Raw genomic sequence first — 21,233 nt, forward strand, 5'->3', positions numbered from 1 at the left:
ACCCATACGTGTACCTAATCGTCCTTCATCAAGCCCTCCCTCTCGTGCGCATTGCCATCATGCTGCTCCCCACGCCGCCTTTTCGGTGTAGCTTCGTCTTCCTCGCCTTGCTCGTCCTCATCACCAATCTCGAAGACGACAGCGTCGTCGCCAACGCCGCGACCAACAAGAGTCGCCGCATCGTCATCTTCGTGGAAGCCACGCGCCTCGGTGCGGCGTTCGAGCGACTCGAGATCGTAGTCTTCGGCGTCTTCTTCGTCCTGGGCAAGCTCGTCGAACATGGCCAGTCTCCTGTTGTTGGGCGAGGGGCGCCACAGCCAGGCGATAGAAACGAAGTCCACGAGGTAAAGGAGGCAGAGCCAGCCATCGAGCAGCCACCACTGAGACTTCCATGACTTGGAACCATAGTCTAGAAGGCCCAGTTAGATATGTGGGTACGCGACAACGTTACGGACAGTCACCTTCGGCGAGACGCCCAGAGAATGTCATTGACGATACGACGAAGAAGATCGCGATGACAACGACCGTCAGCAAGAGGATGCGATGGAGCCAGACGAACATCGAGAGCTTGTAGTGCTGCTTCCTGGCAGCTAGCTGAGCAATTGTCGCTGAATTATGAGAAAGTCAGTCAAGCATTTGATGGTCATACAAACCAACTGACCGTTGAGAGCATAGATGATCCAGAGAAGGAAGCCGCTGAGAGTAAGGGCCAAAGGAATGACGAAAAGAAGGAGAACGAAGGCAGAGCTAGACTCCAGCTCCAGCTCGACGATGCCGACGGCGTACAGCACTACGTACACAAACTTAGCCTGGGCTTGTGAACAGACACAATCTCGACATACCTCCGAAGACGAAGTGTGCACCGGCGAGGAGCTGGCACCTCAGCATCAGCCTACCAAGAGATTCTTTGACAACACTCAGTCCAAGAGAGACAACCAAGAGAAGGAAAAAAGAGAGGGCGTTGCGACCAGCATCGAGAATTGCAACTACAGCGTACTGGGATGAGCGAGGTGGAGAGCAATACTCGTGGATCACACTTACCAACTATGAGGAACACCGTGGAAGTGGTCCCTTCGCCGTGGGCATTCAAGTATCGGTAGTAGGCTAAGGGCAGTGAGCGAATGCACCATGTTGAGCAATAGGAGCTTACCCCAATTGCCTAGCATCTCGACGATGAGGAAGCCGAGGAGTCCAGAGAGGTAGTACTAGAGGATGTGTGAGCTCTCAACGCCATGTTGCTTTAAGCGTCATATCTACCTGAATGGGGAGAAGGTCTTGGACGTTTTGGTAGCAAAGCCAGCCCCAACCAATGGCGAGAACGCAGTATAGCAGGAACATCGCGAAGTAGAACTGCACTGACGGTAAACTCAGAGCATTTATGACCATGGGCTTTGACTTACGTTAACTTTCGGGTAGTCGGACGCTGGAAGCTGCCCATCGAAGGTGTTTCGGAAGAAGACAGTGCCGTTGTACGCGGGGTGGTAGTTTACGTCGGTGTCGGCTCGAGAACGTGACGAACCGAGAACAGTTATGGGGACAGTGGCTGAACCAGCGATGAGTGAGCGTACGATTGCAGAGGCATTTGTACACACCAACACAGTAGTAGCCGGTCTTCCGGACGAGATACTGAATGGGCTCGTTATAAGTTATAAGCGCAGAGGGACTTGGGTTCAATGCAGCCCCGTTCTGACGTCTTTGAAGACCGATTTGTCTCTTCCATGGCGAAGTGTAGTTTCCTTCGGGGGCGTGGGGTTGCCGGCAGGATTGTTCCAGAGGCCAGAGATAGCGACCTCGGAACCATCGGACCCGGTATTATTCCCCTGCGAAAAGGCAACGCGTGCAGTCCAGAAACTGGTGTCGTTCACGGACTTGCCGTCGGCCAGCTTGATGATGAACTTCCCGAGCTCTGAGGAGGTGCAGAAACCGCCGCGCATGGCGTCCGACGTGCACACATAGATCTTCTGCTTGCGTGTTCTGGTCAGACGAGATTACCGCGCAGACACAGGGATAGACTCACTGGCAAGTCCTCTGACCGCGATGTATCCCACACCCCAAGGTATCCTACATCGCCCCATTCATAGATGACTGTTGCAAGCTGGCCATGAGAAGTGGGATTGAATGTAACTTTGGGTGTACGGTGAGCATGCTAGGGCAAAGTTGGACGGGTAGATGACGCCACCATTTATGTATGTATTCTGCCCTCCCCACATTCCAGAGCAGACTTGACGGTCGTAGTCGGTGTCGGCAATCGGGACCTCGTACGCCGCGGCGCCACAGGCGGCAAGGAGAACAGAACAGAACGGAAGCCATCCCCAGTGGCGGACCATAGCGGTCGGTGAGGAGTGGAAGGGTGGTGGTGGTGGTTGAATGAGAGACGGTGAAGATGCGACTGCGCCGTGGTCTCTGACGTCGCGCCGCGAGCCGCGCAGGCACCGCTTCCGCTTTCGCCTGCACTGTCCCTTCCCCCACTGTGCCCGCTGCGTTCTCCTCACCCCACAACATGCTCGGCGAAGACGAGGACGTGTTCGACAGCGTTACCTGGGAATCTCCCGCTATCCCGCCTTCGTACGATGGCCCGTCCACTGCCGTAGGCACTCTGGGCTTCAGGCAAAGCACTTCCGAGAGCGAGGACGGGCGCGGGCCACACGACCCGAAGTGGGAGGGCTACCTCATCACCACCGTCAAAGACCCCGTCAAGGAGCTTGCGGAAACGAAGGATGCCTACGTGTCATATTTGTCTCTGCCAAGGTGTGTCTCCTTTCGCCCTTATTGCAATGTCCGACAAGTGCTGATACGACGCAAGACGAATCTCCCCATATTCTCAACACCTACTCCGTCGGCGCGGAGGCGTTTCACAGACTTCGTTTTCCTTCGTTCGCATCTCGCGAAAGACTTTCCCGCATGCGTCGTGCCTCCTCTGCCGGACAAGCACAGGCTTGGTATGTTCCCAGCCTTCTATCACCGAACGTCCTCTCAACGACTATATAGAATATGTTACTGGAGACAGATTCAGCCCGAGTTCATGGAGCGACGGCGAGCAGAGTGAGTTTCCATAATGCTGTGATGACCCCTACCCTCGATGCTGAGGCATGTGCAGCTTGCACCTCTTCTTGCAACGACTCGCCAGACACCCAACACTACAAAGGAGCACGCTCTTGCGTGCTTTCTTTGAGTCGACAGAATGGGTACGTCGATCTATCTTCGCCTGCGGATATGTTGCTTATTCGCTATGCAGCATGTCATCATGCACCAGCATGTTGCTCATCCTCCAGTTCCGGAGCAATCATCTGGCGTGATTGACAGTCTCTCTGATACCCTGTTAAACGCATTCTCCCGCGTGCGCAAGCCCGACGAACGCTTCATGGCCATGCGCGAACATGTTGATAAGTTCGAGGAAGGCATCACGCTCTCTGAACGTCTCTTCAGCCGGATTCGGAACCGCACGAACGGTGAGCCTCCTTCCATCTATCTCGTTTTCCTTGGTTGTGCGAGGGTCTGAGGCTGAAAGAGATGGCAACCCTGAACCGGGTGAAGATCTTACGGGAGACTACCACGACCTCGCCGTTGCCGTGCAGGGTCTTGGCTTCCTGGAGTCCGGCATCACCGACCCCCTGAACCATTTCTCGAACACTCTCCTCGAGTTTTCTGCGCTCATACGCCACACGGTAAGCATCATGGCTCAAAGCCACGGGGTGGGGATTTACACATACCGATCTTGTAGACGCAAATGACCGCCGACCCTTTCCTCGTCCACCTCCACGCAGTGCTTCAGTACTCGCATGCCAATCGCGCCGTTCTCAAGCTTCGCGACCAGAAGCAGATGGACTTTGAAGAACTCTCAGAGTATCTATCCAACGTGACGGCGGAGCGGGATCGCCTGGCCGCAGTCATTAGCGGTCGTGCTGGGAGCACCGGCCTTGGCCTCGGGGCGTACCTCAAAGACAGAGTAGACGCCATTCGCGGTGCGGACGATGATCGTAGTCGTGTAGAGCGTATGCGCAAGCTCGACGTCAAGATTAAGGAGGTGCGCCAATGCTCCTTTATGTCCATCTTTTTGCCACTCACACCGTGTTTCGTCGTCAAGCTGCAAGACGCTGTTCAGACAGCTCATGAGACGTCAGATGCGTTTAGTGACGAGACTCTCCGTGAACAGAAGGTCTTCCAGTTGACTAAGGAAGCCGAAATGAAAGAGATGCTCGGAAGCTATGCCGATGGTCAAATCGAATTTTACAAGGCGGTATGTATGTGTAACTTCATGGTTCGGTAATAACTGACAACGTGCATTCTCAGGCCATGGAGGAATGGGATCGGGTTATACCAATTATTCAACGTATACGCGTAGACGTCTAATCGCACGGACCTTCTCGTCATGTTCTGTACTCTTATTTGCTTCTATTGATGATCGCCACGAGGATGCGATAGATCTCGTACGACGATGGACATTAAGGCTCGATTTATCAGGCACTCCTGTCATCCCTCCCTTTACCCTTGCTTTCTTGCTTCTCTTCCGTATCGAGAGCAAGTTTGAACACAGACTCCTGAACAGCCATAGAGATCTGCGTCGGGACAAGATCGTGAAAAGATGCGGATATATGGACCAGAAAGTTACACCGACGTTAATGATGCCTGTGTCAACTGCTCGAATCATATGAAGTTCAGCCGTGTCAGATGCACCAGCGGTTGTGTGAGCTGTAGTTGCGGGTATCCATGGCGGCGGGTCCTGAGCAAGCTAATCGGTATGCTGGTGCAGTGGATGACTGTGCAGTGCCTTACCTCGCCAGGAGACGCGGCCGGTGCTACGTTGTCCTGTAATTCCAAGAGAATAGCAAAGGACAAATCTGGATCGATGGTCAGGTCGAACCACCCGGACACCATGGCGAGGCTGACCATCCCGGTACATTTGCCCGAGTTGTGCTTCTACCATGCAAAGCTTCACAAGGAACGAACGAAAGGCTTGCTCAAGTGAGCTGACAGTGATTGCACCCTCCACACTGGCAAATGAGGAAGTAAGTGATCCATGCGCCACACGGCAGACCTCCAAAAGACTCGCCTGGTGTCCTTGTTGAAGGCCTCGACATCTTTCAGAGTCGTCCTCACGGCGAAGATAAATCGCTCGAGAGGTTTCTCATCGGCGCCTTTGAGGACGACGACGAGTTTGTCGACATGCCCCTGCGTTACCTCAGCTCTACGTACAGCTACATCAGGGGATGAGTTTACATGAGTCAACTCATCTGCTACTGCTTGAATGGCGGTGGAGATGTATTCGTTTAGAGCAGGATGCCGAGATTGAAACACGGCAGTGTTGTATTTCCGGCGTCGCACGAACAACTCTGCAGGATACACTTGTCGGACGTACAAGATGGTGTGTGTCGCGACTTCAACTGAAAGACAAGATAAGCAGAGGAGTGTGTGTGGAGCGAGGCACGCACGCACTGAACTCGGTGACGCCACGGACGGCTTCTAAGGAGGAGTAAGCGGAGAGACGGCAGAGCGCAGTTGGGGCTACGGACGGTTGAAGGTCAAGGGCTGCTCGCTGGCCATTGGATGCCCATCGCGCGCGGAGGAGACTCGCGAAGCTCCCGCGAGAGTTCTCGCTCCGTGAAGACGCCCGGGCGTGGCACGGCCACGTGACGCGCCATTGACGTCGTCGCTCTGGCCCGGGGCAGGGGTGGCTCGAACGGTGATGTCAGAGGATTCGGGCTGCTCTATGCAGCTCCCAGGGGCTCCGCGCCCGGCCCACCTCTGTCCCAGCGACCACCGTCTTCCCGTCTCGAGCCCCCACAGCTGTCCGTTGCCGCTATGGCGTCAATCCCGGACCAAAACCCCACCGTCAAGCAGTTGGAAGAGGACGAGACTGTCGCAGACCATGCCGCCAAATTGGCCGGCGTGAAAAGAGGCACGCACCGCTTTTCTCGCTACGCGCCCCTACGTAATTCTCACCGAGAGCACACAGCGTGCGACAGGTGCAGGAAGATCAAGTCCAAGTGCGAGGTTGGCACCGACGAGAGGTGCCAAAACTGCGAAATTGCTGGCACACGTGAGTCTCCTCCCGGACAATTCTTTCTATACTCGGCTCACTCTCGGTATGCCACCAGCATGCACCTTCCAAGGCGAGTTGCGGGAATAGGCTGGTCTGCTCCCGTCTTCTTACCCATGCGCACAGGTCCGAGCTTCAAACGTGGTCCTCCCAAGGGTTACATTCATTCCATAGAACAACGATGGCATCAGGTCGAGTGCATTCTTGCTACCATCATGGAGTCGCCGGGAGCTCAGGCTATCATGACCGACCTGCGGGGAGACTCCTTTGCTAGCGCGATCCTCGATCGGGTGCAAGCAGGGCCATATGTGCGTCTCCGCCGCCATCTCCCTGCCCTTGACTGATGACCTCCAAGGGATCACGAGGACGCATGAATAGTCGGCACGATCTCACTACCGAAGGCTTTTACGCGTCCCTCGTTGATGTACCCGAGCACACGCCTGCACGAGAAGACAGGAGATCACGAAGGCAGTCCCGAGTGTCGAGAGAGATTGTTTCCCAAGGTAAGCCACCTCATCTCGTATGTGATGCTGTCTCATTCCAGTGTAGATCCCACTGCATCCGCCACCCCTACCCGAGAATGGCAGGACCAGCTCTTTGCTCGCCTTGCGCATGGCACACAGTGGGGAGGCTATTCATCATCTCCCATGAGCCCACCTTCGAGGTCGTCATCCTCGACAGGAAACTCATCGGATTACGCGCGTACCCGGAGAAGGCTGGAGCAATGGCCACTCAACATACCGGATCAACAAAACTGGGACAATATGTATACGATGTCTGATTCGGCCCGTGCGTAGGTCCCTTGAACAAGTTCACCGCAACTCTAATAACATTCTAGAATCCGTGACTACTACAGAGCCCGCTGATGTTCTCGACGAGGCAGCGGAGGCTTTCGGGCATCTTTCTGTGGATCAGAACAAGGAGGTACTTGTGTTCCTTCTGGCCTCTCAACCGTCTCACATTGTTTGATTACAGTTCCGGTATCATGGACCCGCGTCAGGTCTTCCACTGTTAGCGCAGAGCCATGGTCAGGGTGACGACAAACAAAAGAACAGGATTTGGTGAGCATCTCGTAACCAACAGTGGCTACCGAAGTAATTCATACATTTGGTGTGTAGGCGATTCATGGCGAACGTCGACCCGGAGTCACCCTCCCACGATCTCATCAACGAAGAAGAGGATGTCGAGGTGGACATGCCTGCGCCGGACGTACAACGGTATCTCCTCGAGCTCTACTTCACCTATGTACATCCCTTCTTTCCAGTCATACACAAGCAAGACTTCCTCTACCAGTACGGCGCTCTGTAAGTATGTCCTCTATTTTACATCAGCGCAAGACTGACGCAAGTGACTTAGAATGTCGGTTGTCACTTCACGTCATCTAGGTGTTGCTCACAAGAATTCCACAGGTCGAACCATCCTCTGCCGGCTACTGTCACAACTACCTCATTGCATCGCCATCCCATGCAACGCCCCTGCAAGATGTTGCTGCTTTCGATGTTCGCCATCGCAGCACGATACTCCGACAGGGTGGACGATCATCCACTGGATGAAAGTGGCGCATTCTCCAAAGCCGGTCAGAGTTTCGCCGTGGACGCCCACAAATTGCTTGGTCAGATCCCACATTCTCACTGCAATGACAAAAATTGACGGAAGGCACAGATCGCAAATACCAGAGCAGTCGTCCTTCCACTTGTCAAGCTCTTCTCCTCCTGGCTATCCGGGAGTTCGGGATGGGTGAGCGGACTAAATGCAATTTCAAATTCAAGCTCATCGCTATTAGGTGCCATGGACAAGGGGTGGTTATACAGCGGTGCGTCGAAGTACGTGGTCACTGATGGCGACCGTTTATAATGCGCTGTGATATCAGGTATGGCTATGCGCATGGCTATCGACCTTGGGATCAACAGAAATACCGAAAGTTGGACGGTTGACGGCAAGCAGCCACTTTTCTCTGATGTTGAGAAGCAGATCAGGAAGCACATCTGGTGGTCTTGCTGTATGTCCGATAAGTAGGTACTGATCGTGTGATGTCTCAATCATGTTCTCAACCCTCCTGTAGGCTGTCTGCTGTGTGGTTGGGCAGGCCGATCACGTTCCGCGCCAACGATTATTCAATACCGCTGCCGAAACCAGACGAGGTTAGCTGGATAGTACTTGATATCCTCATACTTAACTCAAAATCCATAGGTAGATGAGAATGAACCGTGGGAGCCGTATCCTCCAGGCATCCTCGGTCATTTCACACCTCAAACGTCGAGGTTGATGACCTCCTTTAAGCAAGCGTGTCATCTGTGTATGTCAAACTTGATGTTTTTCACGAGCTACCTAGTGACAAAAAATAGCCGTAATCATCACCGACATCATGGACAAGATATACCCTGTCGAACCGCCCATCGATATTCCACGTCGCGTGGTCTTTGAGCAGTTGGAGACACGCCTCGCCAAGTGGCAGATCGATCTACCTGAGCCTCTGCGGTATAATCTCAACGACAAGAATGCCAACGTGCTGCCCCACGTACTTGTATTACACACCGAGTACCACGCTGCTGTCTTGCTGTTGCATCGGGCATTGTAAGTCTTGATGCCATCCTCCTAGCACAGTCAATGACGTCATTATGCATCAGTCTGCCCGCATCTGAAGAGTGAGTTGAACGATGTCCCCGCGTACGCATGTCTAAGCATTCTGTCTCAGGCCTATCCAGTCGCTTTCGAATACGGCCGCCGATCCGCTCACCTTGAAGGCACTCGATGCTTGCTCCGCCGCCGCCGTCCATATCTCTACACTAGGTGCTTATGCCCCATGTGTTACTCCTTCTCCCCGTTGTCTTAATGCTGGCCTACAGCGGAAACGTATCACGAACGGTTCGGTTTGGAGAGAGCGCCCGCTTTTCTCTGCATATACCTACAAGCTGCGGGGTGAGTCTTCTCAGAACATGCGCAATTGAGACGACTCACGTTTCTCTCTGTCGATATAGTATCATGCACGTCGTTACTCGTGAGTATTCCCCTACGCCTCTACCTTGTCCTGTCCTCATAGTCGTTAAATGTCAGTGTCACGACGCCCTTGGGATCCCCAGGCTACCCTTGGCTTGACACGGTGTATTGCTGCATGCCGACGGATAGAGGTTGGTGAGCTGTGCTAATACAAGCGATTCGCACTAACATTGGATTGACTTTCCAGCGACTGTGGCCTACGGCTACCAACTTGCGTCAGCTGCTAGAAGGAGCCAAGGTTCGCCTCGACGAGTCGAACTACCCGGTGAACCCTCCGGACGCGAACAGGCGTAAGCGTAGCGTTGATCATGCCTTCGGAGGTCCGAAGAATACCGACATACATTCTCGAGGCATGCACAGACCCACGGATGGTTTGCGTGGTCCTGGCGCCAGCGTTGGCGCCTCTTGTGACCGAGTTCAAAACACACCTTTTACCCAATCGTTGGGAGGCCCTGCGCCCGAAATGCCAACAACCTTCTACCCCGGTTATCAGTGGTGGCCAACTCAGCTCATGACCCCGGGAGGTCTCCAGGGCCTGGGACTTACAGCTCCTATGGACATTCCTCCCGTCTCCGCGCCTATGCCCTACTCTTCCCTTCCCAGCTACTCACCCACCCAAGTGCCCCAGGGTTCTCATCCCCAGGACGGCTATGTTTTTGCGCCGAATGGCGGATCCGTACCTTCTCAGGGCTTCAACAACGACTTCACCTCTTACCATACAGGGTTCAACTTCGGGCCAACTACCAACGGTCACCATATGGATGGGCATCGGCGGTAGAGATTTTGTGATATCGGATGCAGATGCATTGACCTGGGATGTCAATGAGCGACTTTCTCTGCTGTGTATTTGGGCTTTGTTTAGTCTCTACTATGCCGTTCTTCTGCTCTACGCCGTATCTCGCTGTACTTGTACCTCGTCTTCATATTACCTTTCAGACATAGCACCATCTCTCGGCCCACTCTACGATGTGCCGAACCCGAATGTATACGTAAAAGTCTAGTATAATGTCGTAAGGGCACGAACCTCTTCCGTGCAGTGATTAGAAAGCAACTATAGATGAGCAGATTACACTTTCAGCGTCGCTTGCCCGGCAGCGAGTTTCCTCGCTCGTCGCTGGGCCCTCCAGATGGGCCCATAGTGCAGGATGACCCACTGGACTGGCAAGAAGAGGACGCAGATACCCGTTAGGAGAACGTACGTCCAGCCTGGACGGAGAGCCTTGAGGATTAGATCGATGACAGAGACCGCGACGGCTCCAATGCAACACCGGACCAGGTTGTTCTGAGAGCTGCGATGAGCAACGGCGGAGACTGCGAAGAACCAGAAAGACGAACGCATGCCGTGATCGCAGAGCCGTGTTCGGGCACGAGGTCGACGATGAGCGTCTGCGCGTTGTTCATGATCGCGATGCATGTCCAGCCGACTGGCACGACGAGGTCAGCGCTAGATCGCCAGGGAGCGGAGCGGGTCACAAACTGACTGATGAACTGCAACACGAGCGAGCCCGCGAGGGAGACGTGGGCCTGCAGGGCCCAGCCGTATCCGATGCAGGCCACGGAGAAGATCCCCAAAAGGAACGGCATGAGGCGCAGGCGGGCGCGCTCGATGGGGAAGTGCTCCTCCTTCGTCACGTCCTCCGGCTTGAGGGTGCTCTCGGGGTCGGCCTCGATTTTGCCTATCATCTGGCGTTTGATGCGCTGGTACTCGCGGTCGGAGATCTTCCCGTTCACGATACCGCCGAGGAGCATGGCGATGCCGATGGGGAGGAAGCAGAGACCGGTCTCGGTCTCGTTGAGGTACGGGTAGACTTCCTGGAAGAGGACGGAGATGGTGGCGATGACGGCGTAGAACTCGGCGTAGACGAGCGCGTTGAAGAGGAGGATGAGCGTCACGTCGGGGCAGAGGAAGAGCAGGAGCGGGTTCTGGAAGGGGCGAGGGGGTGGCCGGACGACGTCGCTGGTGTCCTGTGTTGTGCGGCTGATGACGGGGATGACGGGTTTGTACCACGCGGGGGGTGGGATGCTCCCGTCTCCGACCATGGCACGAAGAGTCTCTGGGAGAAGGCTGTAGGCACGTCAACTGAATTATTCGACATACAATCTTGACAATGTGCTCACAGTATCATGACAAGCGCACATACTCCAGACGAGATCACCAAGAACCAGAAAATGGACCTGCAAGCAGTCAGAGATGCCTGAAGAAATAGTACTGTGGCGGGGCGTACCTCCATCCCAGCTTGTCGGCGAGAACACCGCCCAAAATAGGACCGACGCAAGGTCCTACCATCGGCCCGATGCTCCACATGCCAAAGAAGTTGCCGCGCTCAGCAGGGGCCGCAATGTCCGCTATCACACCAGCGCCTGCAGAGGGTCACGTAAACGGCGCTGTGGTTGGAATTATGCTCAGACAGCCACGCACCGAGGGCGATAGTGCTCGCTGAGCCGGCGGCTTGCAAGCACCGGAAGAGCATGAGAAACCAGTAGGCGTCCGTGGGCACGAGGGCGAGCCCAACGCAGGCAACACAGAGGACGAGGAGGCAGACGACAAACATCGGACGTCTTCCCCAACGGTCCGACAGCGTTCCCCAGAACATAGGCGCTGGTAATGAATGTCAACGGGACGGACTTGATGGAAGTCACCGAGGGGACTTACCGACACCTTGAATGACCATGTACACCGTTACAGTCAGATTGATGAGTTCCGTTGATTTGTTGAAGGCAAGGGCGATCGTTGGAATGGCAGGGAAATAGATGTTCGCCGTCAATGGGCTGTAAACGGACCGGGCCGTGCGTCAACGACGTTGCAACGTGCCAGACAGAGGTTGTTATCTCGCTGACGGACCTGAACATGGCCGCAAAAGAGGTGACGGCGACGATGAACCATTTCTCCCTGGATGTGTAGACGCTATATGGCTTGCTAGCGCTAGGATCTGACAGGGAGAGGTTAGCGGGGTTAAAGACTAGTGGAGAGGATCGGAGGGCACCCTGTGGTTTGTCATCCGGTGGCTGGGCAGTGGCGTGGTCTACAGCTGAAGCCGAGACATCGTCGCTGTCGCCAGTGGTGGGAGTCGGGGATTTCTCGCTGTTGCCCATGAGGAAGAGCGAGAGGAGTGGACGAGCCTGGCGGGGAGCATCTTCTGCACGCGAAGGCCTTGGACATATATACTGTAGCCCGACCTCCGAAGACCCGGCGTGCGATCGTGCTTGCTGCTAGCCGGACCCCCGCGGTGGGTATTTCCCTCGGCGCTCGAGTGTCGGCCGACGTCCGTGTGGGGCCACACAAGGGCGCCAGAGCGCCTCTCGACCGAAGTCCGAAGCAGGCGCCCGGACCCAGTCCACGGCGTGTGCGCCTGGTCGAGGCGACGATTTCAATCGGCTATGGTGTCAGCAGTGCTCTCATTACTAGCAGCCGATTGTCGATTCACTATAAGGAGCACTTGCCGCATTTGCTGTGGGCACTGCAGCTATACCGAGGCCGCTCAATAGCTCACAACCCCACATGCGCCAGGGCTTTGCGCGCTCCCTGGTTCATCGACATCCTGCTCGCGCAGACCTCGCCACGGCCGAACTGTCCGAACGGCAACCGTCCATATCGAATGCTAATCATACACTGAACGTATATTCACTAGTCACCGTCCACCCTCATCTGCCCACGACCTCGCCGGATGCGTTCCTCAAGGCCGCCTGAGCCTCCGAATACCTTCTTCTGCTCGTGGCTCAAGAACCCACCCATCCCCTTCGACTTCACCCTCTCCCGTTCTTCCGCCTCGTGTTCAGCCCTCTCCCGCTCCAGTAGCTGAGTCAGTGTTCCCGTCGCTCTTCCGTCATTGAGGCTGCGTTCGACGACATCGCCGCCAGACGAGCCGCACGGTCGTCTACGGCTTGGTTTGGCCGGGACGAAGAGGGTCGCGGGGGAAGGGGAGGGCTCATACGCGACCGTTTTGGCGGAGAATGGGGATCATCTTTCCTAGGACTCGGGCTGCGCCGTCGCTTCCTGAAGTCTTGATAGGCAGGGCTCCTGTCGCGGCGCAATTCCCGCATGTTGTCGTCCGAGTCGTCCGACCTCGGCCATGTCTTAACTCGTGTCACCGGGGAACGCCGCCTGCTGTCATGATACCGGTCGGGGGAACGGTCACGGCTACGTCCACGGCGAGTGGAGTGGTAGCCATCATGACGGTCCTCGTTAAAGCGAGCGCGGGGCGGAGGTGAACGCGAGCGCCGACTATGGGGACTGGGGAACGCCGGCGAGAGTAGTAGTCTCTGGGGTCGGAGCGACGTCGCTCCCGATCGGACTCCGGGGAGCGCGAGCGAGAGTCTGCTTTGTGCTTGTCCTTGCGGTGCTTTCCTTCTTCTCTTTTTATCCTTCTTGTGTTTCTTCTCCTTCTTCGACTGGATGCCATTCCGCTCTTGCATCTCACGAAGACGAAGAGGGTTGGCCATGAGAGCCTGGTACGCCGCCTGCTCCTGCTGTTTGATGGCGAGAAGAGGATCTTCGCGGATCTTCGCAGCGGTGTCACGCAACGTATTGGCGTGCTGGATGGCAATGAAGTTCTTGTGGGCAGCCCCAATCTAAACGGGAGTGGTTGAATGCATGAAACCAGCCTCAAGTGTGAGAGCGACGTACCTTCTCGTTTTCGTCCGCCGTCAGGATCTTATCTACCCGCTTCTTTCCGAGAAGATAGTCCTCCAGGTCGTTCGGGTTCTGAGTGCTCCCTGTCGCGGGAGTAGTGTACATCCAGTCCAGCTTCTCCTGCCGCTTGCGACCCGTCTGTTCCTCCTGCATGCGCTGAAGTTCTTGTAGCTGACGCTCTTCCTCCTTCTCCTTTCGGAGTTGGTCAAGTTTCTTCTTCTCCTCGAGCTAGGGGGTGTATGTTTGGACGACCAACAAAAGCACTGAGTGGATGGGATACGTACCGCCTTCTTTTCTTCGAGCCACACCCGCTCCTGATTCTTCATCAGAAGCGGATGCCACGACTTCTTCATGTTCAAGTCACCACCACCCATCTTGACGAAGTTCTAGAGGGAGACGGGTGGAATATGAGTGTGGAGGGGACGAACGGCGGCTACGGCGGCGGGGGCGACGTCGCAGTATGTGGACAAGCAGGGACAAGCGCTTGTTTGTGCATGTTGGGATTCAAAGCGAGCCGGTGGGAGTAAGCGCCGGACCAGACTAATGGCTACTAGTCGACGTCCTCGTGTAGCCTCTCTCGTCCTCGGGCTCATGTCTTCCTCCGACGACCAGCGACTCAGCGATCTCGAGGCCGGCGAAGATGAGCCTCTCTCGAATGGACCCTCCCAAACGTACGTCCCCTGAGCGCGCCGTGGTCTTGTCAGCTCATGGACACTTAATAGCGTACGCGTCCCTTGACATTGCAGACCTACTCGTTCGATCTATTCTATGACGCGCGATGAGATCGCAAAGAACATTGCGAATCGCTTTGTCCACTCGGGGACGTACATCATGCTCTACCTGGCCATGGCTGCGCTGTCCGTCACCACCGTGGTCCTCAGTCTAGTCAACGACTGTCCTACCCTCCCATTCTACATCCTGGAGTTTATCATCAATGGAGCTATGATCCTGGAGGTTGGAGTGCGTTTTGTGGCCTTTGGACGGGTTCGTGGCCACGCTATCATCCCTACCCAGCGCACTTATTCTATCGCTCCTTCAAACAGCAATTCTGGAAGTCCGCCTGGAACATCATGGACCTCGTCCTGACGGCATTCTGCGTGATCACCCTCCTCTTCATCTTCTTTGCGGGCTGCGACAACACCAGCAAAGAGGAAGAGCTGCTGGACACATTGCTGCTTGTCGCACGTAATGTGCTCCAGTTTGGCCGTCTCGCTTCGGTTATGCGGCAGTACGTACTTCATTCTTCAACAAAGCAACCGCGCACCCCACATCTCCCCGCCGTTCATCCACTGCTTCCTCTCCAATCCTCCTATACCTCTTCCACACCGTGCTTCCTCGGGGTGCTCGCCCCCTTCGCTGCTGCCCATCCCTCCCACGACGCGGAACGAGAGGCTGACCGCGCCACCCGACAGGTCCGGACAGTCCATCTTCACGCGCCCGAAGCCCATCGACCTCTCCGCGGCGCGGCGGCGCGGGTACACACTCGACATCGACATGGAGGACGAGGACGAGACAGGGGGCGAGCTCGGCCGGCCGCTGATCCGGAGCAGCGACGTCGTGTTCGACGCGGCCGAGGAGCCGCCGCGGACGAATGTCCAGCGCGCGAACGCGCTCTCGGACATGCCCCGCGCGGTGCAGGCGGCCCAGAACCGCGAACAGGAGGACATGTGGGCCGCGCTGGGGTAATGCGAAGCGGCGGCGGCGAGAAGGTGTTCGGTGCTCAGCAGGAGTCGTGCTTGTGCGTTGGACGATAGGGACGGAAATGCGACGTGTCCCGCACATGTTCATTATTTATGCCTATGCGTGGACGTTTTTGGTAACCTGTTGTGTGTGCTTGGTGTGACTCGCTCCCGCTACTGTTGGGGAAGCCGTACCCCTGAAAGGTCGTCCACGGTCATCGCGCCGATCCGTCAATCTCCCATGTCGCTGTCGCTGTCGAAAGACGGGTTCTGAGGCTCGCATATCAGCAGGTGAGCTTCGCGCCCGCCGGCGGCCCCCGCGGCTTCTCAAGATCATTCAGGCTGCCACCGGGTAGGCTTCGACGAGGACTTGCTTGGTGCGGAGGACGACCAAAACAAAGAGCGACGAGCTCCGTGCTTGTCGACGCGCCGCGCCGTCCAGGGCAAGAAGGCCGGAGTCGGGCTGCCTGTCCGAGGATCCCGAAGGTAAATTGAGACAGCAGCTCGAAAGGGTCCGCGCCGTTGTTGGCCGTTGTTGAGAAGATGCATTGGCGGAGAGGACGTTTCTGATCCCAGAACACCTACGGAACGGTGTACGCACTTTACTCGGGGTAAACTCTCATATCATCCTTGGACCGCAAGCGCGGCGGGCGAAATGGTTCTGGTCCACGGATCGCTGCGCACTCGACGACCGTCGGTGTGCGCGGCTCGGTTGCCAAATGGTCCGGTGAGGAAAACGTCTGACAGGACGTCTCATGCCGGCGATGTCAGTCCTCAGCGTCGAGCTTATTTTATGGGCTCAGAGTCATGGAAGACGACTCTCGTTGATGGCTGATGGTCTGGGGCGGGTGCGAGGGCTCGTCTCGGTGGCAACGCGCAGGCAGTTGGCGGCGTGCATGTCACAACACAAGCGTTAACTGTGCGTTTGACTATCGAGCGTCGTGGTGAGATTGGCACTGTGGCAGTTGCCGTGTCATCCGCCTCCTCGTTGAGCGGAACCGGGCGAGGACAGTCGACGGCGGAGACGACGGAGCCTCAGGTGGACGAACATACTTACAACTGCGAGGCGTGCACGGGTGATGGGCCGTGTGTACGATCGTCAGCCATGGACGCGCAGATGGAGCAAGGCGCAGGCGACGGGACCGGCAGAGACGGCAGCGGGATCCGCCCGTGCCCTCGGGACGCATGACCGGTGACCGGCCCTGACCGGCCCAGGCGGACGAGCGCGCGTGGACGTCGGCGCTACCACTGTGATCGAGCGCCGCGGAATGATGTTCTGATTCGCGTCCTCCCAGGCCCAGCACACACACACGTGCTCCCGCTGCCCGACACTCTCCACGGCGCGCGGGCGCGGGGGGAACGCAGGGGGAACGCAGGGGGCGCGCGGGGCGCAGAATAACAAGAGCCGCGACGGGTTTGACCAGAGCGGCACAAGGCGCGAGTCAGTCCTTGCACGCGAGCGGGTTACATAACGGGGCGACGGCGAATTAATGGGAGTGATATGAACCGGCGCCTGCGCTGGCGGAAGACGGACTGGTCGACATCCGTCGCGACGCCCGACCCGCCTTTCTCTTTGCCAGGCCCTCCGCTGTCCAGCTTCGTTCCCGCACGCCTCGGTGCCTGCCCAACTCCTCTCCCTCCTCCATGCCGTGAGCGTCCGCGAGCCCGCCCACCAAGCCTATCTCCCACCCCCTCCTCTCGCCTCTCTAAATCACTGATCCCGGATTCCACCACTCGTGCCTTTTATCAGTCCGACGCCGACTCCTACACGCTCCTTCCCCTTCCCCTCTCTCCCCTAATGATGCCCCCCGCCCTCTCGTCCCCCACCCCAAGCAGATCGTGGTGGTCCCGCTCCAAGTCCTCCAAGGAACCCCTCCGCCCCCACCGCTCCTTCTCCAGTCTCGCAATTGACGATGACGAGAAGTACCCCTCCACTGCCTCCAGCTCCTCCTCCAAGGCAAAGGACGTCATTCCAAGTTCAACACCCTAGCGTCCGCCATAGGCCTCAAGCCGAAAAGACTCCCGACCCTCACCATCCAAGACCCGCCGTCCCCTCTCCCCTCTCCCAATTCCTACTCCACCTCCCGCCCAGGCACGTCCCAGAGTAGCACCAAGTCCCTCGTTCCTGGTGATCGTAGCCCTTCTACACCAATCGTCCTCCCGCGAAATCCGTGTCCACCGTGCGCTCGTCAGAGTACGACTACGACGCTGTCTCCGAGCCACGTACACCGTCCGACCTCCCGCGCGACCGCCTCTCTTATCAACCGTCTGTAATGACAGCCTTCTCCGAGATAGACCCCTTCGCGTCCGCCGGGATTGTTGTACACCATCTGCCTCAGGACCCCAACCGGCTTTCCGTCTACTCGGACTCTTCTGTGCTCGATCCCCACCACAAGCGCCCAGATGCGATACCTCAGAACCGACGGTCGTACGGTTCGTCCTCGTCCAACTCTCATGGAAACTCCTCGGACGTACAGGCCTGTCTCCTCTGTCAACCTCCTTCGCTAGGTCACCGCCGGCTAGGTGCGTGTTCCAGTCTTCTCCCGCTGCGAAAGATACTGACAGGCTTTTAGTCGTTCCGCGTACGACTTGACGAATGACTCCAGCACGCGTTCTATGGCTCGCGCTTCCCACCGATCCAAGAAGGTGTCAGGGTCCAATGCGTCCAGCAGCACCGTTGTCCGCATGACCCGCGGACCCGGTTGAGTGAGCCTCCCGTTGGTAGCTCCTCGACCCATCTCGCACGCAAGCGGTCGACACCTTCTCTACCACGGCCCAGAGCAGACATGGACTATCGCGCTGTCCCTCCATCCCCTTCGGTCCCGATGCTGAGTCCCATGCAACCGATGTCTGTCCGCCGTAAGGCTTCTGGTTCTGTCTCTCCCGTGTCTTCGCATGCTCCCACTCCTCCCTCCATCACTCGCTCTCGGAGCGCGTCCAATGCGACGAATCCAGACTCGCCGGTGTCGGCAGGAGCGCGACCCTCGGTCCTGATGCGGAAAGCGTCATCGTCCCGTGTACATCTCCCTCCAATCCCTTCACCCCCGACGAGTGACCTACCACCACCTCCGCGATTTCCCGCCTCCAACTTGCCGTACGATATGTCGCCTCTAGAATTCCGCGCCTCCTCAAGTTCATCAAGCTTGAACTTCGCACCTAGTGTGGATATGCATGACTTTGACTCTGGTGACGCCATCTTCCAGCTGATGCACGACAGTTACGACCTCGGGCCGTTTGAATCGAGCGAACACAGGGAGAAGCCGAAGGCAAAGCGTCGGACCAATCGTGACCTGTACATCTTCGACGGTGAAGTCAGCCCTCCCCAATCTGCGACCGAATCCAATTCGCCGTCGCCGCTGAGCAGGTTCCCGCCTGTGCCCACCAGCCCAGCAATGGACCACATTCCGCACAAGGCCCCCAAGCTGTTGAAGAAGATGTCGGCGCAGAATCTGCCACAGCGCATATCAAGTGGCAGCGTCCAGTCGACCGCATCAGCGCCGTCGGAAGAGTTTCATGCAGGCAAGACACCGCGCAAGCAGCGATCCTTCCATACCTCCCGCGTGCCTTTACCGCCGCTCCCAGGCCTCCGGGTTCTTCTGGCAGTGCCCACCCATCAGCCAGCGTCGAGACCCTCCCCCAACACCCCGCATCACCCATCCTGGAGCCTCGACGAGGAAGCGTCGCCAGCCCCCGGAAACGACTTTTCTCTGGCTCCAGCGCACGGAGAAGCACCTCTTCGCACGGACCGACGAGCCCGTCTGTAGAAGACGACAAGCGGTCGATCTTCAGCTTCGAGAGCGACGTACGCCCGGTCACGTCAAGCGGGGTGGAACCCATCACGATGTCGTTCGGCACTGCGGGGGCACCGCTGGCGCTGATGACGAAGAACGCGTGTATCTCACCCTCATCGTTCTGGGACGAACAGCAAGCCGGAGGGGCATCAACGAATACCGCGAGCGCGTCGCAGTCGGACTACACGCCCCAGTACATCATGGCTCCGGCGGACCAGCTCAAACTCGCGGAGAAGCTGGAGGATGCGCAGAGCGCAGAGGAAGAGGCGGAGCGGGAGGCAATGGCAAGGCTGGTCTTGCAACCAGGAGACTTCGGGATGACATTTGCGCCGACGGCGACCACATCTCGTTCGCGCTCGAACTCGGTCCTCTCGAGCACCTCGCTCGCACAAGGGCACGAGAACGGCTCAAGGTCCCGCGTCACTTCCCTCACTTCCCTCAGCTCCCATCTCTCGGCGGCGCCGTCCAGGATGTCTCAGCTCGAATCACTTCGCATGGGTCCTCTGCGGAGTTCGTCGATGCTCGCGAAGGGATCCTCCAGGGTCCCATCATTAACCACCCGGCCATCGACTGCCCAGGCTAGTCTGAGCCTGTCGCCCCCTCACTCCCCTCGCTATTCTCAGTCCTCGCCTTCGCCAGTCATTCCAAGCGCCAGCCTGCCGCCGCCACCCCGGCGTCGGCCATCGCGGAGTGACCTTAACGAGATCACATCGAGCGGCGTGGCCGACAAGAGGGCGAGCGTTGTGCCGATGAACCCGCTTTCACCCCCTCCGATGCGGGCTAACAGAGCCCGTCACGACTCGACGGGTGCAAGGTCAATCGCGTCCTCGAGACCGCCGAGCTCGTTCAACCAGTTGCAGCAGAAGAGTATGAAGCGGCGGTCGCTGATGAGGAAGCCCTCTTTCCTCGACATCGACGACGAGCCCGACGACGCGGTCGATGGGGACGGTTCTGATTCGGACGGGCCTGAGCCGGACTCGCCAGCGATGGAGAGCAGCTTCCTGGACATGGACCGGGGCAAGGGCTCGTTCGACACAATCCGGAGCGTCGACAGCTCGTACTACTGACCTGGGGATTTTGTATCATACATGTTTCTCACCTGCAGGGTTCCCTTCCTGCTCTTCGCCGCACCACGGTCGCGTATCCACACTGTCCTTGGTCGGCCTCGCTGTCGCCGCTGTGCGCATGTCATTCGTTGTTGATTCGTGGCAGGTTACGTTTCCCTGCACCTCGTCCCTGGGGCGGCGCAGGCCGCCCTGTCTTTCATTCGTATCTATGTCTTTTTATTGTCATCTTACGATACGCACACTCGCCTCCGCTTGCTCCAGGTGCGGACTTGCACGTACTACTACAGCTCCTCGCGCGTACCTGCTTAATTTCTTAGAGCCCTCCCAGTCTTGGCCAATCCATCTCTGCTTCTGCTTCTGCTCATGCACGCATAACCGTCCGTTTGCTCTCTCCTCCCTTGGGCTCTCGTTCGTTGTGTCAACGTCCCGTTAGACGTCTCAAACGCGATGATGAAAGTGAACCCCGACAAGTCGCTCGCCACGGAACCTGGGTCGATCGTGGCTTGCATTCGATTGCTCTTGAGGATCATGTGGTCATACTTAGGTCATACTTAGGGGTACAGCAACAGCCGCGGTCTTGTTGCCGGACCCGAGCCGATCGTCCGACATTGATCATTCATCGACATCCTCGGAGGCCGCGAGGGTGCGCCTACGCCGCTCGTCGCGCACGAATGTTGGGGTTCAGCACGTTCTGATGCACGCTACCCCCTCCGCCGCGACGGCAGTCGTTTTGCGGGGCCGGTCTCCCTCAGATTGCGTGCGCCCGTGCGGTCCCGCTCTGAGCGCCAGCTAGACAAGGGAAACGGGGGCACACAACGTCCAACGTCGACGTTGACACTTCATTAATTCATTTCCGACGACCGCGCGCCCCACAAGCAGCCACCAACCTGCAGCCCTGGCCGCGCGCGGGGGCCGGCGCAAATTTACGGGCGGCTGTCGATGCGCGCGCTCCGTGGACGTTCCACCGCTCCGTCTGCTCCGTCGCCCTTCCCTGCCTCCCGCGATCGCCAGCGGGACTTCCGACGTCGAAGC

At 57.4% G+C, this 21,233-nt stretch overlaps 8 protein-coding genes across 8 annotated transcripts; 4 read left to right on the top strand and 4 right to left on the bottom strand.

Annotated features, from left to right (window-relative positions):
* Positions 1 to 14: 14 nt before the first annotated feature.
* On the bottom strand, positions 15 to 2,327 carry BXZ73DRAFT_96740 (lung seven transmembrane receptor-domain-containing protein; the record flags this gene model as incomplete). The annotated part of the gene is made up of 12 exons (XM_048027150.1): positions 15 to 409; positions 462 to 608; positions 662 to 790; positions 843 to 986; positions 1,042 to 1,104; positions 1,151 to 1,205; positions 1,258 to 1,350; positions 1,401 to 1,543; positions 1,593 to 1,635; positions 1,692 to 1,961; positions 2,018 to 2,095; positions 2,223 to 2,327. 12 exons carry the CDS (start codon positions 2,325 to 2,327, stop codon positions 15 to 17), a joined length of 1,665 nt encoding a protein of 554 aa, XP_047882605.1.
* A 173-nt stretch (positions 2,328 to 2,500) lies between these two features.
* On the top strand, positions 2,501 to 4,350 carry BXZ73DRAFT_87184 (uncharacterized protein; the record flags this gene model as incomplete). The annotated part of the gene is made up of 10 exons (XM_048024462.1): positions 2,501 to 2,750; positions 2,787 to 2,939; positions 2,989 to 2,993; positions 3,014 to 3,042; positions 3,098 to 3,185; positions 3,236 to 3,449; positions 3,511 to 3,665; positions 3,722 to 4,024; positions 4,085 to 4,237; positions 4,291 to 4,350. The coding sequence occupies 10 exons, from the start codon at positions 2,501 to 2,503 to the stop codon at positions 4,348 to 4,350; spliced, it is 1,410 nt and encodes a 469-aa protein (XP_047882606.1).
* Positions 4,351 to 4,457: 107 nt separating this feature from the next.
* On the bottom strand, positions 4,458 to 5,541 carry BXZ73DRAFT_96742 (uncharacterized protein; the record flags this gene model as incomplete). The annotated part of the gene is made up of 7 exons (XM_048027151.1): positions 4,458 to 4,556; positions 4,616 to 4,720; positions 4,774 to 4,917; positions 4,973 to 4,991; positions 5,357 to 5,381; positions 5,434 to 5,460; positions 5,511 to 5,541. The coding sequence occupies 7 exons, from the start codon at positions 5,539 to 5,541 to the stop codon at positions 4,458 to 4,460; spliced, it is 450 nt and encodes a 149-aa protein (XP_047882607.1).
* Positions 5,542 to 5,799: 258 nt separating this feature from the next.
* BXZ73DRAFT_39587 (fungal-specific transcription factor domain-containing protein) lies at positions 5,800 to 9,812 on the top strand (the record flags this gene model as incomplete). Its single annotated transcript, XM_048018408.1, has 19 exons — positions 5,800 to 6,037; positions 6,128 to 6,345; positions 6,393 to 6,540; positions 6,587 to 6,826; positions 6,894 to 6,961; positions 7,013 to 7,098; positions 7,156 to 7,341; positions 7,447 to 7,649; positions 7,694 to 7,774; positions 7,821 to 7,850; positions 7,908 to 8,049; positions 8,100 to 8,178; positions 8,228 to 8,333; positions 8,383 to 8,611; positions 8,733 to 8,827; positions 8,884 to 8,956; positions 9,016 to 9,035; positions 9,092 to 9,165; positions 9,222 to 9,812. 19 exons carry the CDS (start codon positions 5,800 to 5,802, stop codon positions 9,810 to 9,812), a joined length of 2,907 nt encoding a protein of 968 aa, XP_047882608.1.
* A 288-nt stretch (positions 9,813 to 10,100) lies between these two features.
* On the bottom strand, positions 10,101 to 12,127 carry BXZ73DRAFT_39698 (MFS general substrate transporter; the record flags this gene model as incomplete). The annotated part of the gene is made up of 8 exons (XM_048018435.1): positions 10,101 to 10,316; positions 10,370 to 10,458; positions 10,516 to 11,099; positions 11,153 to 11,209; positions 11,260 to 11,395; positions 11,454 to 11,633; positions 11,688 to 11,803; positions 11,877 to 12,127. The coding sequence occupies 8 exons, from the start codon at positions 12,125 to 12,127 to the stop codon at positions 10,101 to 10,103; spliced, it is 1,629 nt and encodes a 542-aa protein (XP_047882609.1).
* A 532-nt stretch (positions 12,128 to 12,659) lies between these two features.
* Positions 12,660 to 14,038, bottom strand: BXZ73DRAFT_73816 (Pre-mRNA splicing factor-domain-containing protein; the record flags this gene model as incomplete). Its single annotated transcript, XM_048021947.1, has 4 exons — positions 12,660 to 12,867; positions 12,972 to 13,603; positions 13,659 to 13,892; positions 13,949 to 14,038. The coding sequence occupies 4 exons, from the start codon at positions 14,036 to 14,038 to the stop codon at positions 12,660 to 12,662; spliced, it is 1,164 nt and encodes a 387-aa protein (XP_047882610.1).
* A 376-nt stretch (positions 14,039 to 14,414) lies between these two features.
* BXZ73DRAFT_39449 (uncharacterized protein) lies at positions 14,415 to 15,350 on the top strand (the record flags this gene model as incomplete). Its single annotated transcript, XM_048018379.1, has 3 exons — positions 14,415 to 14,648; positions 14,708 to 14,892; positions 15,077 to 15,350. Coding segments are annotated over 3 exons (693 nt in total), but the record flags the coding sequence as incomplete, so codon positions are not given.
* A 1,794-nt stretch (positions 15,351 to 17,144) lies between these two features.
* Positions 17,145 to 20,201, top strand: BXZ73DRAFT_87188 (uncharacterized protein; the record flags this gene model as incomplete). The annotated part of the gene is made up of 15 exons (XM_048024463.1): positions 17,145 to 17,319; positions 17,346 to 17,477; positions 17,537 to 17,718; positions 17,740 to 17,814; positions 17,917 to 17,925; positions 17,950 to 18,044; positions 18,069 to 18,095; positions 18,123 to 18,446; positions 18,477 to 18,504; positions 18,547 to 18,575; positions 18,597 to 18,635; positions 18,660 to 18,707; positions 18,729 to 18,811; positions 18,839 to 18,945; positions 18,972 to 20,201. 15 exons carry the CDS (start codon positions 17,145 to 17,147, stop codon positions 20,199 to 20,201), a joined length of 2,583 nt encoding a protein of 860 aa, XP_047882612.1.
* Positions 20,202 to 21,233: the final 1,032 nt, after the last annotated feature.

Source organism: Epithele typhae (genome assembly GCF_022376455.1).
Source record: "Epithele typhae strain CBS 203.58 chromosome Unknown BXZ73scaffold_3, whole genome shotgun sequence".
NCBI classification, from domain to species: domain Eukaryota; kingdom Fungi; phylum Basidiomycota; class Agaricomycetes; order Polyporales; family Epitheliaceae; genus Epithele; species Epithele typhae.